General features: G+C 46.7%; 1 protein-coding gene across 2 annotated transcripts in view; it reads left to right on the forward strand.

The window, feature by feature from the left end:
* Window positions 1-16,040, forward strand: part of LOC122369477 (serine-rich adhesin for platelets-like) — a 27,558-nt gene continuing 11,518 nt past the window's right edge. For both annotated transcript variants that reach the window (XM_043344256.1, XM_043344258.1), the window contains exons 1-3: window positions 1-332; window positions 8,907-9,042; window positions 14,640-14,878. Coding sequence is in view for 1 of the 2 variants with exons in the window: in XM_043344258.1 (XP_043200193.1) it covers window positions 8,916-9,042; window positions 14,640-14,878 (366 nt within the window). In the remaining variant the exon portion in view is untranslated. The remainder of the gene's footprint in view (window positions 333-8,906; window positions 9,043-14,639; window positions 14,879-16,040) is intronic.

The following is a 16,040-nucleotide window of genomic DNA, read 5'->3' on the forward strand; positions in this document are numbered from 1 at the left end:
GCAGCGCGTCACAGAAGGCGGCGGGGCGGTGCGGCGGCGGCGGCAGCGGCGGCCGCGGGTACCCCGACTTCAGTTGAGCGCCAGTGTGTGAGAGAGGGTGTGAGTTGTGACACCGAGCGGGCCTGCTCGCAGGGTGAGGACTCAGGAACTGAGCGGAGCTGACCGCAGCTCAGCGCCGCGGGGTGTGGGTGGACTCGGAGGGCCAAGGCGGCCACTGGCCGACCTAGGTCGACTGCTGTTGACCTCGAGTGTCTTCGACGACCCTGACTGACCTAAGTTATCTGGTCTGAGCTTGGTCCTTCTCGCCTCGGCGGCGTATCCGCCGCTGAAAGGTAAGCAGCTTATGCTTGTAGCAAAGTGGCGCTGATGAGCTGGAGTGTGAAGGAAATTGCTTTGTATTTATGTCGCGGAAAATCTATGTAAATAACACTAACACAATGTCGTTCAATGTATACATGGGACATAACGCCAGCACCATAGTTGCCACCTCAGTTTAATTCACTGAGATTTCAGTACACTTGACATAGTCAATCTCGTTAAAAAGAATCGTATGAAGTAAAATAGCATCGCCGGTACAAGCTAAAGAAAAAATGGATGCTCCCCTGGCCCATAATGCTCAATAGTTAGGTGTAAAGTACTGTAAAATGCGCTGGGAATTTATCTTCATGCGTGTATTACAGATGCATGACAGATACTTCAAACTTCAAGTAGCGTCTACTTTTAACAAACCTTACAACCTTAAAAGGTTAAAATTATTACGAGCGAGCGAGCGCAGCGAGCGAAGTGAGTCTTTTCAATATAACGGAAAAATCTCAGTATGAGCGGCCCGGCCCGGCCCGGCCCAGCCCGGCCCAGCCCGGCCCGGCCCGGCCCGGCCTGTAACGCTTTTGAGAGGCTTATATCTCAGCAACCGCTGGACCGATTGGCCTGCGGTCTTTTTTGTTGGGTAGCCCCATCCCTTCTACCCCGTAATTGACTACTTTTGATACATCTCAGTGACCGTCGTGGCACGTGCCACGTGAAAAGTCAAGGGTGTTCAAGCTGTTTTGCAAAAGTAGTGATTTTGAGAGGTTCATATATCAGCAGCCGCTTGGGCGATTGACTTGCGGTAATTTTTGTAGGGTAGCTGCATCCCTTCTACCAAAGGTCGGAACTCTTCATCTATGTGAGTGACCCCCACTGCACGTGCAAAATACAACAATAAGAGGTGCCAAATTTGTTCCCATTTCAGTAACTCGGTAATTACTGGGGCGATTTCGCTGAAACTTGGCATACAGGTAGGCAACCACCAGGCAATGCATTCCCATGTGTTGCGGTTAGGGTGCTACTGCACGTGCGCACGTGCAGGGGGCGTTTCCAGATCTCGAGAACGGCTAGGCCGATTGCGCTCAAATTTGGTACACGGTTGGGGACCGGTTAGTAGGGTGCCGTGCAAAAGTCATTTTGGACCCCGTTTGCACGTGCGCACGTGCAGAATGCCGTTTCCAGATCTCAGGAACGGCTGGGCCGATTGCGTTCAAATTTGGTACACCGCTAGCGACCGGTTAGAAGGGTGCTTTGCACAAGCCCGTTGGAAGTACCCTCTCGCCCTTCTGCACGTGCAGGGCTCACTCTCTCGCTCGCTCGTCCTTCGCCCAAAAGGCGTTTTACTGGTAAATATTTCAACAGAAGTCTGAATTTCGAAATGCAAACTGTAAAGCGTTTGCTCGAAGAAAACGTTTTCACTTCCGTCACTTCTGTTTGGCGTCCTGTGCAAACAGCCAGCCATCGTGATAGACGAATAACACCTTCGTGTGAACCATAGACGAATCCTGCCATGAATTCCACCATTGCCCTGCTTTGCTCACGTGTTTGGCCGTGCATAGGACGGACAATGAGCTGAAAAATGCCACTAACATGAAAACTATCGTGATGGCTTCCCTCCTGCTACAGAACTGGTTTTGCAAATGCTTTCATGGCTTGCTCGAGGTGCATAACAAGGACAGCATGAATATATAAAATGCGTAGAGTTGTAGGAAATTTTTATTAGCCATGTAAAACAAGAATGGAAATACTTTCCCACACAAGCTCTTACCCATAAGTAGTCCACCACGCAATACCAGCGATCGATACGGTTTAGGTATTCCCGGCACACGTATTGCCCAAAACACTGTTTTCACTACGTTCTAGACTGGCTTCTTTCGCTGAGCTGGTTTATCGGTTAAATTCAAACTCATTTAGATCCCATTGCACGCTGATTACATCAGCGGTCATTATCGTTTAATGATAGAGCTGCACACTGAAATCCCCTGAAGACGGTGCGGCGGCCGGTCGAAGTCTGTCATTCAGGCGGCCAGCACGCTGACAGAGAAGCCCAACCCACCGAAGCGCTTATCGGACAAACAGCAGGCAAACAGTGCGAAACAATGGACCGCCTGTGCGTTTGCATTCTCCTCCAGTGAGCACATTTGACTTGCCGATAGGCTTGGATGGGTGATAGCACAGAGCATATTAATAACTCTGATCTCTAGTATATGTATGAACATGTTTATGATGATTTAATTTTCTACATGTGTGGTGCACCATAGTCTGATTCCCGGTAACTTCAGAAAACCATAGTCATGGGACAGACTGGAAAAGATAGATTTCAGTTATGATATGCCACAGTGCATCGTATTGTAATACAATCTCCTGAACAGCGCTTAAGTTTGTCACATTTCATCAGCTCCGATGCTCCATGAGCATCACTGCCTGTCACTCTCGATGCTCCATCGGCTCAGCTGCGCTGAATTCACTCTCGCCATCGACGCCGGCTTTGGCAGTGAACTCGGAGGGTCGCGCGGCCGCCCCGCCGCCGTCGGGTCAGTCCGGCGGGTCCTTGACGCGGCCAGGTCGCCCCTCAACTGGGTTTGTGGGCCAGCGATGGCGCTTTACGAGCCACGCTGGGAAGGTGCACGCCGACCTATGACCCAAGTGAAAGTGCACGTGGTCTCGTTCAATAATTGTGCCGGGGTGCAAAGCTGTTTAGTGATTATCGGCTGGTAATTAGCGGGTGTGCTTTATCATCTCCGAAATGTCAGGATATTTCAATTTGTTGGAGCTTTAGGAAATACGTCATGACGCACATGTCTTCCTTACCCCAAAATCCTATCAACGAAGCAAATAACCAAAGTGTAATAAATGGAATTTAAATGAAATGCTTAGAACAATTAATGATCGATAAAAACAATAAAATAGAAGGCAATTTAGGTACGTGTAAATTATGCAGCTGTCTGAAGAAATCGGAAATAACTCATATGTTGATGACCGCATTTACAAGTGCAATCTTAGCACTAATTTCATTTTGCCATGATAGGTAATATTAATTTTTAGTGCGGTCTTAGTAAGGAAAACTTCAACAAATAATTATATTTCAGTAAGCTTGCTATTGCCTAAAACGATATTTTAACTGTAGGTACATATTGATTCTGGACTTTCGAAATGGCAACAGCTTTACTGAAGCATTGCAATTGTGCCATCAACAATTTAGTGATAGCTGAGCAATCTACGCAAACTACTCGTTGATCCCATTCATAAAAAATGCATTTACGAATTGCTTATACTTCTTTTGTTAGTTTCAGCGGTATATTTTCACATTTTCTGTTTTACCTATTTTTTTCTGTTCACCTTTGTGTTTTCTGTTATCTGCTTTTCTGTTTTGGGCTATTGCGTTCAGTATCAATGCATACCTAGTACCTACAACATTGTTAAATGCTCATGACTACCAAAAATGTGCATGAGAAGTTTTCTAACATAGCATAATAAATCCTTACCCTTAAATAAACCCTGATAAACCCTTAAATCGTTAACCATCTCTTAGTAGACAGCTAATCCAAACAGCTACATTCATTCATCTCAACAATCTACGGGAGCAATCTGTCATCACACTGTCTCGATTGCACACAGACGGGCGATATATTGTAATTGAACTAGTCTTCAATCGCCCCACGGCGGTATCTCACGTCGCACTGCAGACTATAAGGCGCAGATCGGCGTTCAAGTGGCCCCAGGGCTATGCCGAGTGGGCTGGGCAGCCCTATAGGGTGTGACTCAGCGTCCCAAGGCTGCCCTGGGGGTGGGGGGGGGGGGGGCAAGAGGGGCGATACCTTAATCCAGGTATGTCGGTGCTATCGCTTTCGCCACTACCTGATAACAGCGTCTGAACTGAGATACGATTGGCCCCGCGAGGCAAAGAACAGACTTTGAGCTGTTTCCGGCTCCGTAAGCCCTGCCGTGAACGTTTTAAATGCTTCACAGGTGATGGAAGATTAGATAGAAGTTTGCCTGACCAGAGGCGTAGCTGACCTTGGCACTGACTCATCATGTTCGACGCATTTAAATGAGGAGGATAATGGATAAATGCCGGAATGATCGCGAAGTTACTGCAATGATCTTTCCTTCACTGCACCATTTTGAAATTGTAACTAGTTGACCACTTCCGTGGCCTTCAACAAATGACTGCAGCTATTGATTCAATAAACTATATCGCTACTTGGACCATGAATTAACGACAGATGAGTACACTTACAGCTTGCATAATGCATACCTCAGCCATGCACCACTAGATAATTACTAAGCAAAATTATTCGGCGTAATTGTCTCCCAATCTTCCCTACGCTGTTTTTCTGAAAACGTCATCAAGGCTCACATGTAGCAAAAAGAAGAACAAGTTCGACGACAGGCGGATCCTTACAAATTCGCGCAGTCCCAGTCGGAGCAAGTGCATTAATAACGATCGGAAATTGCAACGGTCCGTCTCAAATCGAAGCCAATGTTTCGTTAATATGCGCGTGCAGCGTTCGTTCATTAGATGTTCGCCTACCATGCCTCCCGGCACATTCCCATCGCTTTGAGACGCGCCGGCCGGACCAATGAGGACGGTCATCGGTAATCTAATCGGCATCGGCGGCGACACTCGATACGATACGTAGGCGGCAAATCTCACGGCAAACACCGGCAAAGCTGCGCGGTAGGCGGACCGGGGGAGGGGGGAGAGGGCAGGACGGGGTCGGAAGGCGGGTTAGATTAGCCACTAACAACAATATGTGAATAACACTAACACAATGTCGTTCGATGTATAGACGGGACATGACCCCAGCACCATAATTGCCACCCTAGTTTAACTCACTAAGATTTCAATACACTTGACATAGTCAATCTCGGAAGGCGGGTTAGATTAGCCACTGGGTGGGATCGGAGGACTATCTGCCATGAACACACTGGGTATAATGAGGTGCGCAGTGGTGAACACAGTGTCATAGTGGCCGATCAATTTCCCAGCGGCACCGAGCCACGGTAGTTGACTGGGCGAATGACACGGCGCCGGTCTGGAGCGGGTGGTCGGTGGATCATATCGATTTAAACCACAGGGTCTCACTGGTGGATTAATGATAAATGGGGAAGCACATGTGAAATGAACTTCACTTGACGCCGACATGTCGAGGCCGTGATGGAACTGGAAGAGGGGAAGCCGCTCAGTTCTCCGCGCTCTGAGAAAGCATTCTCCTAACGGAGATGTTCAGAGAAAGCCGTTTCCAATATAGTCCATGCCTGGGAGAAATGTTCATTGGTGATTGCAATTTGACCATTCCCTACGTCATTGAATATGATGGCACATAATTATAACATGTATTGTGGTAAGAATACCAACATAATTAACCCTCGCCGGACCTATTGGTTTTCTACATACATACATAGGCCAAGGGAGGGGGCGGGTACGACCCCCCTTCGCCGTTTCGCCCCTGGTGGAGCCAGCGTGTCGCAGAAAAAACGAGCGTGTGCGCCGTTACGAGACACAGAGATTGGTATCCGATTTTAAGGTCCTAGGTCAACCGGTGACCTCTGAGGTTAGGTCAAGTGCCCCAAGGTACGGTTCCGTTTTTGGTGAATAACTTCGCAAAAAACGGCAGCAGAGCCGCGATTTTGGCAGAATCGTGTTTGCCTCCCTCAGGCGCGTCGAATGATATACTTTGTGTTCGGGTCAGGTCAACTTAGGGTGTTGACCTCAGGTCAAGGTCAGGTCAGCACCCCCAGGTCACGAAGCTGGTCGAAAGAGGTCATGTCGCATATCATTCGATTTGTCAGGTCTTCCTGAGTCCATTGGTGGCTTTCCCGACTCGCTAGCTCAATTTGATCAAGAGTTGTTGACGAAAAACTAATATGACCTTGATGACGTCATAAATGACGTCACGCAAGGTCAACATTGCAAAAGTGACGCATCTTACCTTGCAAGGAGTGCATCAAATCACGATTATGTGTGCTTGAGATAGTTTCAGATCGTTTCCGGCGCCAGAAGAGCAGTTTTCATTTTTCCCCATTGACTTATAACGGTGAGGTCACGAAAATGACCTGACCTCATATGACCTTTAGGAAAAATCCGAGATATAAAAGTTGTGAGACTCATAATGGATACTAGATCCTGCAAGTTTCATTTCCCTGTGACATCTCCTCTGGCAGTGAGGGCGTTGCGAAGTTGCGACATCTGAAGACCGTGCAGAAGTTCACGTATGACGTCATAGGTCAGTGACCTGACCTGACCCAAAAATGCGGTTGGTGTCAAAAGATCTGGCTTGAATCAAGGGTCAGGTATGCCAAGTTTCAGCTTTCTATCGCCAGCGTGTTCGGAGCTATCGCGAAAAAAAAAACCTAGGGGGGCGGCACCCGCCCCGCGCCCTCGGCCGGCGAGCGTTAACAAAATAATGAAACAATTTTATTGTGTTGTTTATTATTTCCTTATAACTATAATCATTCTTATCATCACAATCACTATTTATATTTTTTGTGCTTGATTATTGTAGATCTTGCTTAGGTCAACGAAAAGGTCAACTTAGGACCAGATCAACGAACCGACAGACCACCACTGGAGCCAGCGTCACCACCGTCCTCCCTCTCCTCTCCTCCCCGCACTCCTCTCCGATCGGTAGACAATGAAAATCGAAATATAGACGTACATCCGAGAACCGGCGCGGGGGCCAGTAACCTCCGTGAAGAGTCGATCGTTGCCGCCCCCGCCGGCTCCGAGATGAGACCTGCGCGGGCGTCCCGGTGCTGGAGTGTGGCCCCGCGATTGGGACTATCCGTCACCCGTGGAGGGCCAGACTCGGATGAATTAGAACGATCTGACCTAGAAATTGGACAGTGTCAAGCGCCGGACATGACATTGGTGCATGATCGCAGGGTTATTCCTCAGAGCGAAAGTAGGATGCTGAGATTACCCTGTATCCAGGGCAGTGTCTAGGTGGTATCGACTCAGAGCGCATAATGGCTTTGTCATAAATTCATGCATTTTATATGCAACGCACGGGATCAAATATGCCAGTTCAAGTTGCAAAAAGGGAACGTGGTTTCAGTTTTTGCTCCGTAAATGATAGCCTATATTTTTTTTGTAACTTTGATCTACTCACATGTCTAGCGTGTAGTTCATTCAAGTCATCTACTTTGAATACCTTTCTGTCTGCTTCTGAACACCACCACGGAACATAGCGTGGGCGCGTGGGGGTCCATTCGCGTGAGGGCGCCGAAGATTGAAGTGTCCGTAAGACACGACAAATCAGGGCCGGAAAGGAGCAACAGGGGCGGGTGGAGATACGAGTACGACGGAGGGATGCGTGGGCAGGTCGCTGACGTAGCGCGCAGCGCAGAGCCCCTCCCCTGCCTTCGGTCCGGCCGGCCGCTAACTCAGCGGCATTGGGCGGCCGGCTGCCGCCCCCGCCCCCGCCCCCGCCCCCGCCCTGCCCGCCCTGTCCGGCCGTCGGCGTTCGGTGAGAGACGACGCCGTCGAAGGCGACGGGGAGGCACCTCGGCCGGCCGGGAACGCCGGCGAGTGGCGCACCGACACCTCAGTGTGTATCGACACAGGCTGAGAGGCTGCCGCCCGGAGGTGCAGAGAGTGTCCGGTCACCCAGAGATCACAAACAGATCGGTACACGAATGATACAAAACCAGCACGCGTTAGACTATTTACAGCGAGTTTAAGCAAGCATTTATTTCTCAAACACTGCCAACCCTCTCATTTATTTTGTATGTTGACAGCGTGAGTCGCAACTTAACGTAATTCTGCAATGAAGCGTTATTGTTATCAGCATGGCTTGCGTGGGACATGGGCTAAATGACGTCTCAAATACGTTCGTTAGAAGTTCAATGGCTCTTGATTGGTAATCAGTATTTTACTGCTGGGTAGGCGGGAAAATGTTTCTTGAAGAAGCAATTGAGTCGTCTGCCGTTAAAAAAGGCACTATGAAATAATTAAGAGGCTGCCGTAACTTGCGACCGACGTATTGATATCGAGATTCGTTTCGATCTTTTTAGTATGGATTTTTTGTCTCGTACAACTACTCCTATGATCTAAACCATATCATCTAGTTTTTTTTTACTACAGAATTAATATCTTATCATGTAAAGGCATATCGATGTGAACACGATGTGGGCTAAGACATTTACCGACCACGCATCGATAAGCAGAGCAGAATTTTTATAATAAATTATTGGGTATAGCAACTAACGAAAATAGTGCTACCGTTCGACGCAAGGTCCGGGGTTCGCAATTCTGCAAGCGCTGTAGGAGAAATTGGGCTAACTATGAAATGCATACCTTTACTGCATGCAATTTCTGAGGTTGTTGCAAGATTAATAATGCAATACGATATGGTTTCTTTATGCGTCTTCAACCGGATATTATCCTTATCAGCACACCTAGTCCTAGCCACAGGGCATCTATACTCTTATGAAATCACGGACTAAAAACATCCTGCAGTAAAACCATCCACATTCATTTTATCATTTTGTATTATATGCATGCATGTGCGCATATTGTATATCGCCCTTCACTGGTAACACCCAAAGCCGATGCATGTCGGCGGCGACGCTGTAAATACCCGCTCTGTTTTCAGGCAGCGGGGATGGCCATCGGCGATGTTGTGGAGCTGGTGGCGGCTCTGCTGCTCAGCTTGGCGGTATGGGCGCTCTCGGCAGCCGAATACCTGCTCTCCGCGCTCCAAAATGCCGTGTTTGGCAACCAGCAGCTCGGTAAGGATGCGCCATAAACGCATAAAATCACTGCCACCGGAGTGCTACCCATGCCTCTGAAAATCTTGTAAACCTCCCACTCCTCCCACCAGTGTTACCGTCTACCGAGCTCGGCAGTACTGTCATTGTGTTTATTGTTCCCTTCTTGTGAGCCTTCGTGCTGTTCAATTATAAACATGAAGGAGCAAAGTCGGCGACAAAGTCTGCTTACAGCTGGCAGCGTGGCTGTAATCTGACGAGCACACAATTAACCCGCGCCCCACTGGGGGGGCTATTTATAGCCCCCCCTCCCGTTTTTCTGCAATAACTTCCAAACCGCTTGACGAATTGACGCCAAACTTTCAGTACCTTCGGCTGCATCAATTTGACACCTTGTGTCAAAATTTGAACTTCGTAGCAACCATAGGTCGGCCGGAAATGACGTCAGAGTGACGTCATGTTCGTCCGATTTCGACGCAAAACATTGAACCACGGCAATCGCTCCCAAGAGCTCAGTTTTTAAGCTAGATCCAATTTCTTTGCATGAAAGGACTCACAATTGACCGCGCTATCAAACTGCTATCTCGGATTTTCAAAATTTTGAAAATTTAGAAAATTTTATATAATAATATTCAAAATTTATATTTTTATATTTTTTTCATAAAGTTTTTGACTTTTCGAAAAAACCGGAATATATGTGACAGGACGCATGATTATGACTAACTCTAGCAAGTTTTAGCTAAATATCTTCAAAAATGGCCAAGTTATACGCATTATTGCAAAAAATTCACAATTATTAAAGGTAGTGTGCCAGCTTTCTTGGACCGTATGGAGTTAATGGCCCAGATAAGGAGAACCGGATTTTTAGAACTTATCCATACCTTCAAAACTCATGGAAACGTCTTAAATTCTTCAAATTTTGAGTACCCCAGTGCGAAATTCGCCCCGACGGGTTGTCGGTCGTACCCCAACCACATTTCACACCACTATGAACAATAAATGCACACACTGAAATCGCTATTACCGATATGCTCATCCAATCAAGTTTCGATAAACCCGTTCATCATCATCTCCTGCGGTTTCGAACACGCCTGTTAGGTGGCTTCTGATGCTCGTCGAGGTCGGAATTTCCAAATACGCGTGGTGCGTCGGGCCGCGCGCTCTGACTTCGGCCAAGAAAAATGCGTCAGCTGATCATTGTCATTTCTGCCACTTGCGTGTGGTGAAATGGGGTCATAACTTATAAGACGGCTTTTTCATATCAATTATTTTACATAAAATCATATTTCAAACCATAAATAATGTTCGACAGCCAAATAAAAGAAACAATACAATACGGGCTTACAGTTTAAGGCTCGACATTGTGTTGTCTACGATTAGACAGCTGATAACTCATTCCCGTACGTCGTATGGTCGTAACACTATAATGACCTTTGCTTATTGTCACAAGTGCGCCGCATTCGCGATTGTTGCCCGACGCCTGTTTGCAGGTGAGCCCACTACAGTTGTTATACATATCTAAAAACCGAAAAACTTTTAGGCGAAAAAGGCACTATTCCAGGCCCATTTTTGATTTTTTTGCGATATTAGGTAAAAACAGAAGCTTCTTATCCTAGGAAAAATAAAATGGGAAATCTTTCAAAGGTGGCACACTACCTTTAATTTTTCAAATCAATTTTTCAGTACGTATTTGGCATCGTACACCAATATAAATGGCACCATCGTGTTCCTGAGCTCAAACTGCATCCAATAGACACCTTTTTTGTTGAAAAATTTCAACTTCAAAATTTGACCTTTTTTGACCTGAAAGTGACCTGACCTAAGCTAATTTCGACTCAAAATGACCTTGAATGACACAGACGACATCAAATTCGAAATCTATGGCCTAAATGGACCATAAAACATGTGTCACGTGACCGACGCATGATATAATATTTTCGTGACCTGTGATGACCTGACCCTGACCTGAAAATCAAAGTACAAGTTTGGTACCCTCAAGGTATCTAGAGCATCTGTTCACGAGTGTGGAAACCAAAAATGAGCCTGATCTGACTTGTAAGACGGCGGCCAGAGCCCAAAATGTGAACAAGCCAAAGTGCTAATAATTTTTACTTTGACCTGACCTGTGACGTCATCGGTGACCTCGAGGTCAATGAAATTAGGTTTCGCTCGACAGTTTTTCCGGGGCTATCAGACGCCGTTTGAATTTTGACGATCGGCCCAGTAGTTTCGGAGTTAGGAGGGGGGGCTATGAATAGCCCCCCCCCCCCCCAGTAGGGCGTGTTATACACAGACCCCAGTGGGGCGCGGGTTAAAGCACACATGCTGCTCTATGTGGCCAAAAAAGGAAATTGCAGAATTGAAATCATGATTAGCTTCTTTGAGCCTATTACAAGCCTTGTACTCACTACTCATGTAGCCGTGGAACGTAGAAGGTGCTTAATTTCAATAAGTGAGAAGGTGGGCTCGGCAAAACAAATTAAACCAGGAATAGGTATATGGGCTCTATATAGGTGGGCAAATCATTTTTATAACACTTTATTTTCGTAACACTCAATGTCTAAACTAAGGTAGCATACCTAGCTTTCTAACCGGCAGTGCAGAAAAATGTACATATGCTTCGACTTATGCAAACAGATTACTAGCACAGTTCTGCACAGCTAGCATTCACTATTAACCCTCGCGGGCCCGGGGGGGGGGCGTTTTTCGCCCCCCCTGGCGAATATTTGCGATAGCTCCCGAACGCTTAGGGATAGGAAAGCGAAACTTTCAGTACCTTTTCTCCCATCAATTTGACATCTTCTGAAGTAAAAAAATTGGACCTAGCTCCCTTGATGACGTCACAAGGTCCATTTTTCTAGACCCCTGCACGGCAAACTTCGGCGTCACAGACGCAAACTTCAAATAGCTACTAAAAATAGAGTTTTAGAGATAAAGACAAATTACGAGCACGGTTGTGTAGCGTTTGACCTAGAGAAAAATAGAAAAATAGTTTTGGTGACCTGAGGTCAGAGGTCAGGTCAACGACCCCGAAATGTGGTTTAGTTTTTCGCAAATAACTTCGACAAAAATGGTCCTAGAGCTACGGCAGTGGTACCATCGCATTCTCCTTGTCAAGCCGCGTCGAATGATATATATTTTGTTCGGAAAAGGTCAAATTTTATGTTGACCTCATGTGACCTCGAATGAACTCTGGTTGACCTTGACACATGAAAGGTCGTTTATGATGGATTTGTATCCGCTGATCACGAATCTGGCATCTATTTTCCTCTCAGCCTTCATTTAGAGCTTCCGGATGGCAAAATTGTCTTATTTATTATAACTAACTTGAATTAGTGAAATAGCCTCTAGCAGGGATACTCTTCTGTGACCTTGACCTTTGAGCAGCCTTGTAATGTAAGATGAACCACAAATAGGGAACTGATAAGCCTCAAAACATTTCAAAACATCTTGGAAGTTAGCACGCAAGATGTGCGAAAAAGTGCCAAGTTTGAGGTCAATTTTGAGCGTGACCTTGACCTTGACCTTTGATTTTGAGCACAGTTTCGGAATCCTCAAATTCTCTTCTTTTGTTTGACACCCAATTTTGCCGGTTTGATGCAGCCTTCCGTCCTCTAGAAGGCTTACTTTGAGATCACTACACATGTGCCGTTTTTTTTTATAAATTTAGTCCGAACCTTTTGATGGGAAGGATTCACAAGGACAGAGCCACCGCTAAGCGAAGCTTGTTGCGATGACCCTGCCCTCTACCCTCCGATCGCGCAATTCCGATTCTATGGCAGAATTTAGAGTCCAAAGTTTAACGTGCGCACAAAGCCGTGCACGGCCGGTCCCCTCACTGACTTCGCCTGGCTACGGCCTGCCACCAACCGCAACCATACCTGTCAGGAGGCCCATAAATGTCGAGCGCCCGTCGCGCTTCGAACCCGGACTGTCATAACCGGGAACGCGTGCTCTCACCACGCGGAGTCCAACGCTCTAACCAACTGAGCTACGGGACCGGCAAAACCGGTTTTTGCCTTTGACCTTGACCTCTGACCTTGAAAATTGACCTGAGGTCAACAATTTTAGGTGCTTTAGAATCGTCTCGTAAGGACCTTTCGTTTGGTATCGCTTTTGTTTCCGTAGCTCCCTTATTTACGGAGTTAGACAGGGGGGGGGGGCGAAAAACGCCTCCCCCCCGGGCTGCGGTGGTTGGGATTACCCCCCGGGCCCGGCCGGGTTAAAGCCAATGCTTGACGCTAAAAATTGCATGGTCTCTGTATTGGTAAAACGCTCCAGTACGTGACGTTTTACTAACTGCTGTCATTCAGATAAAGCATCAAACACGCTGAGTATCGGGTACTTGTTCTATTCCCGGGTGAGAACACACCGGAGAATGAAGTAGCCGAGCGCATTTTTAGTTTAGCAAAGTGCTCTCGAGTGTTGGGGTGCTGAGTGCACTTCATTCGGCCGGCACTTACAAAACGAGGAAGTTTCCGCGGGAAACGAGTCTCAATTCCTTAACCGCGCTGCCATTGAACAGTTCACGCTGGCAGTACAACTGCAATTGCACGGGCGAAGCTGGAGACCGGGTATTATCGCACCCATGTGAAATGGCCTTGTGCTTGCGGTCTCTGCGAGCGGCTCGCTTTGTTGGATTTGGTGCAGCGAACGCTTTGCGTGCCCTGCATATTTACCCTGTTATGCACTTTTTTGCAATTCATCCTTCAGAATGTTTGATTTAATTCAATTATGTGAATACTCTTTGATGGGAGGCCACGAATACACAGTGAATTTCTATGTTTGTCTCCAGGAAATTCATCTTTTCCTAGATATTCACGATAAGGTGATATGGTAAGCCGAGCGGGAAAGAATCCATATAGTTAGTTTTGTAGAAATGGCCAACATATAATATAAAGAGGCTTAACGATAAATGTAGGCAATAAAAAGCACACAGAAGGATCAGCTTTAAGCCAAGTTTGGAATGACGAAGATAATTAATTCTCGCCCCCCCCCCCCTTTAGACATAAAAACGGACAAAATGACGTGGCAAGGGAACACCAACAGCATTCGAAAACTTGTGAAAAGTTCAGTTGAAAATATATTTATCGTCTTTCGCTTTAGGTAAAAAATGACGTCAACTAAGGTTATCAATATCAGTATCGGTCTCCAGAAGGAAGCCGATGTGCTTAAAAGATTATGCCGTACTCGTGCTTTCGGGGACCTTTTATATTCGATGAATTTTTAAGCTTGATCTCTAACATGATTCATAGCGGCATGTACAGCCCACCGCTTAAGTAATGTAGGGTTTTACCAATCTCAACGATTGGCTTTGACTGGCGATTGTTTAATGCGGAGTGATCGAAAAGAAGATGTCAATAGCTAAAATTGCAGCTGCAAGGGTGACGATACATATAAGCTACATTCAAAGTTGCATTGTAGTCTGGCTAATCATTCCTAAGCTTCAGAAGCAGAACATACCCATGACTCAAACCCCACATTACTTCTGCTGTGGACTATACGTATAGCACCTCCTTCGAAGACTGTCTTACCTGGCAAAGTAACCGTTCTCAATATAACTACCCGTACCCACAGCATTTTCTGACCGGGTCCGTCTTCCTTCTCTCGCCTCACAGATCAGCCGGGTGGCGACAGACACCAGCTGCTGGAGTGGGTACGCACTCAGCTGCCCGACCAACCCGTGCACGACTTTGGCGCCGGCTGGCGGGACGGCGTGGCCCTTCGGCGCCTGGTGGACCGCCTGGTAACCGGCCACCCGAGTGTCACCGGTCGGCCGGAGGTCACCGCAGACCGGCCCGTGCTCAACGTCAATGAGGCATTCAGAAGGGCACGTGATGTGCTACACCAGCCGCCGGTAGGTGCAGCGCGAGGGGCAGTGCAGTCAGTGAGAGGGGCGCAGAGGGTGGTGGATTGTGTGCCAGAAATAGGTAACGAGTGTTGACGGACCGAGATCAATTGGTGCGCGTATTGAATACGAATGTGTCTTACTGGGAAGCAGAAGTGAGCCTACAGTCTAACTACATAGCTGTTAAGTGTAATTGTAATTTGCTCCATCCAGCGGATTTTCAGTCTCTTGTAGCTATTTTCAGGAAATCCACAGATATCTTTCACGCAAGAGCAAACTGTGTCAGTTGCATTTCATGCTTGGGCAGTGCCATACTGATTACTGGATCTGATCGCAAGCATAATTTTGAAAGAAAAGCGTCATTTTTAATTGAAAGCACTGCCAGCAGGCTCCGGTGACCTGAGAGTCGTAGATTCTCGGATCCCACCAAGTGTGATCGTCTCGTTTTCTTGCTAGAAGTCATTGGCCACCTCTGTATAATCATTAAAATATGTCGACCGCTGTGCTAGTGCGCCTCTGTGACAGTACCGCCGTAAAGAACCATTCGAGACGGATCCACTGAGAAACTGATATCGGTGCATGTGCAATATTCACCCGTTATGAAGCCATTAGTTTTAGTAATGTAACCAATTGCAGTAAAGCTTCTCCGCCCAATGGGAGACATGGCGTCGCACCGCCCTGTGTACGTGATTTACTACTGCGTACTAGAGAATGACGGTATAAAATTGCAGATATCGACGGACTGACAACTGAATCAAGTAAAGCAATACAAGGTGATTGCAATCTAAAGCAATCTAATCAATCAAGCAATCTAAAGAGCCAATAGTGATATAAACTGTATGTAGAAATTCAAACTTTTTTCAACCGTAAAGTTGAAATTCAAATTTCAAAGTCAACCCACTCATCATTTTCATTCATCTCTTTAAAAAAAAACATGACAGCTATATAAAAAGTTATTAACGAGTCATGAAGTGTCGTCTACTGCTCATGTACGGAAGTAAATAGGAATACTTTTCGAAGGCATTCTAAAAGGATTTCAAGACATAGGTACAGTTGCGCAATACAACTAAAGGTAATGATTGGCAATAGGGTCCACTTTTGCAAGTCAAATAGATAACTTTATATGTACTTGCTTTCGGGTGAACGGCATCTTGCAGTGGTTTCGTAATAG

This window comes from Amphibalanus amphitrite, unplaced genomic scaffold (genome assembly GCF_019059575.1).
Source record: "Amphibalanus amphitrite isolate SeventyFive unplaced genomic scaffold, NRLGWU_Aamphi_draft 001040F_arrow, whole genome shotgun sequence".
Taxonomy (NCBI): domain Eukaryota; kingdom Metazoa; phylum Arthropoda; class Thecostraca; order Balanomorpha; family Balanidae; genus Amphibalanus; species Amphibalanus amphitrite.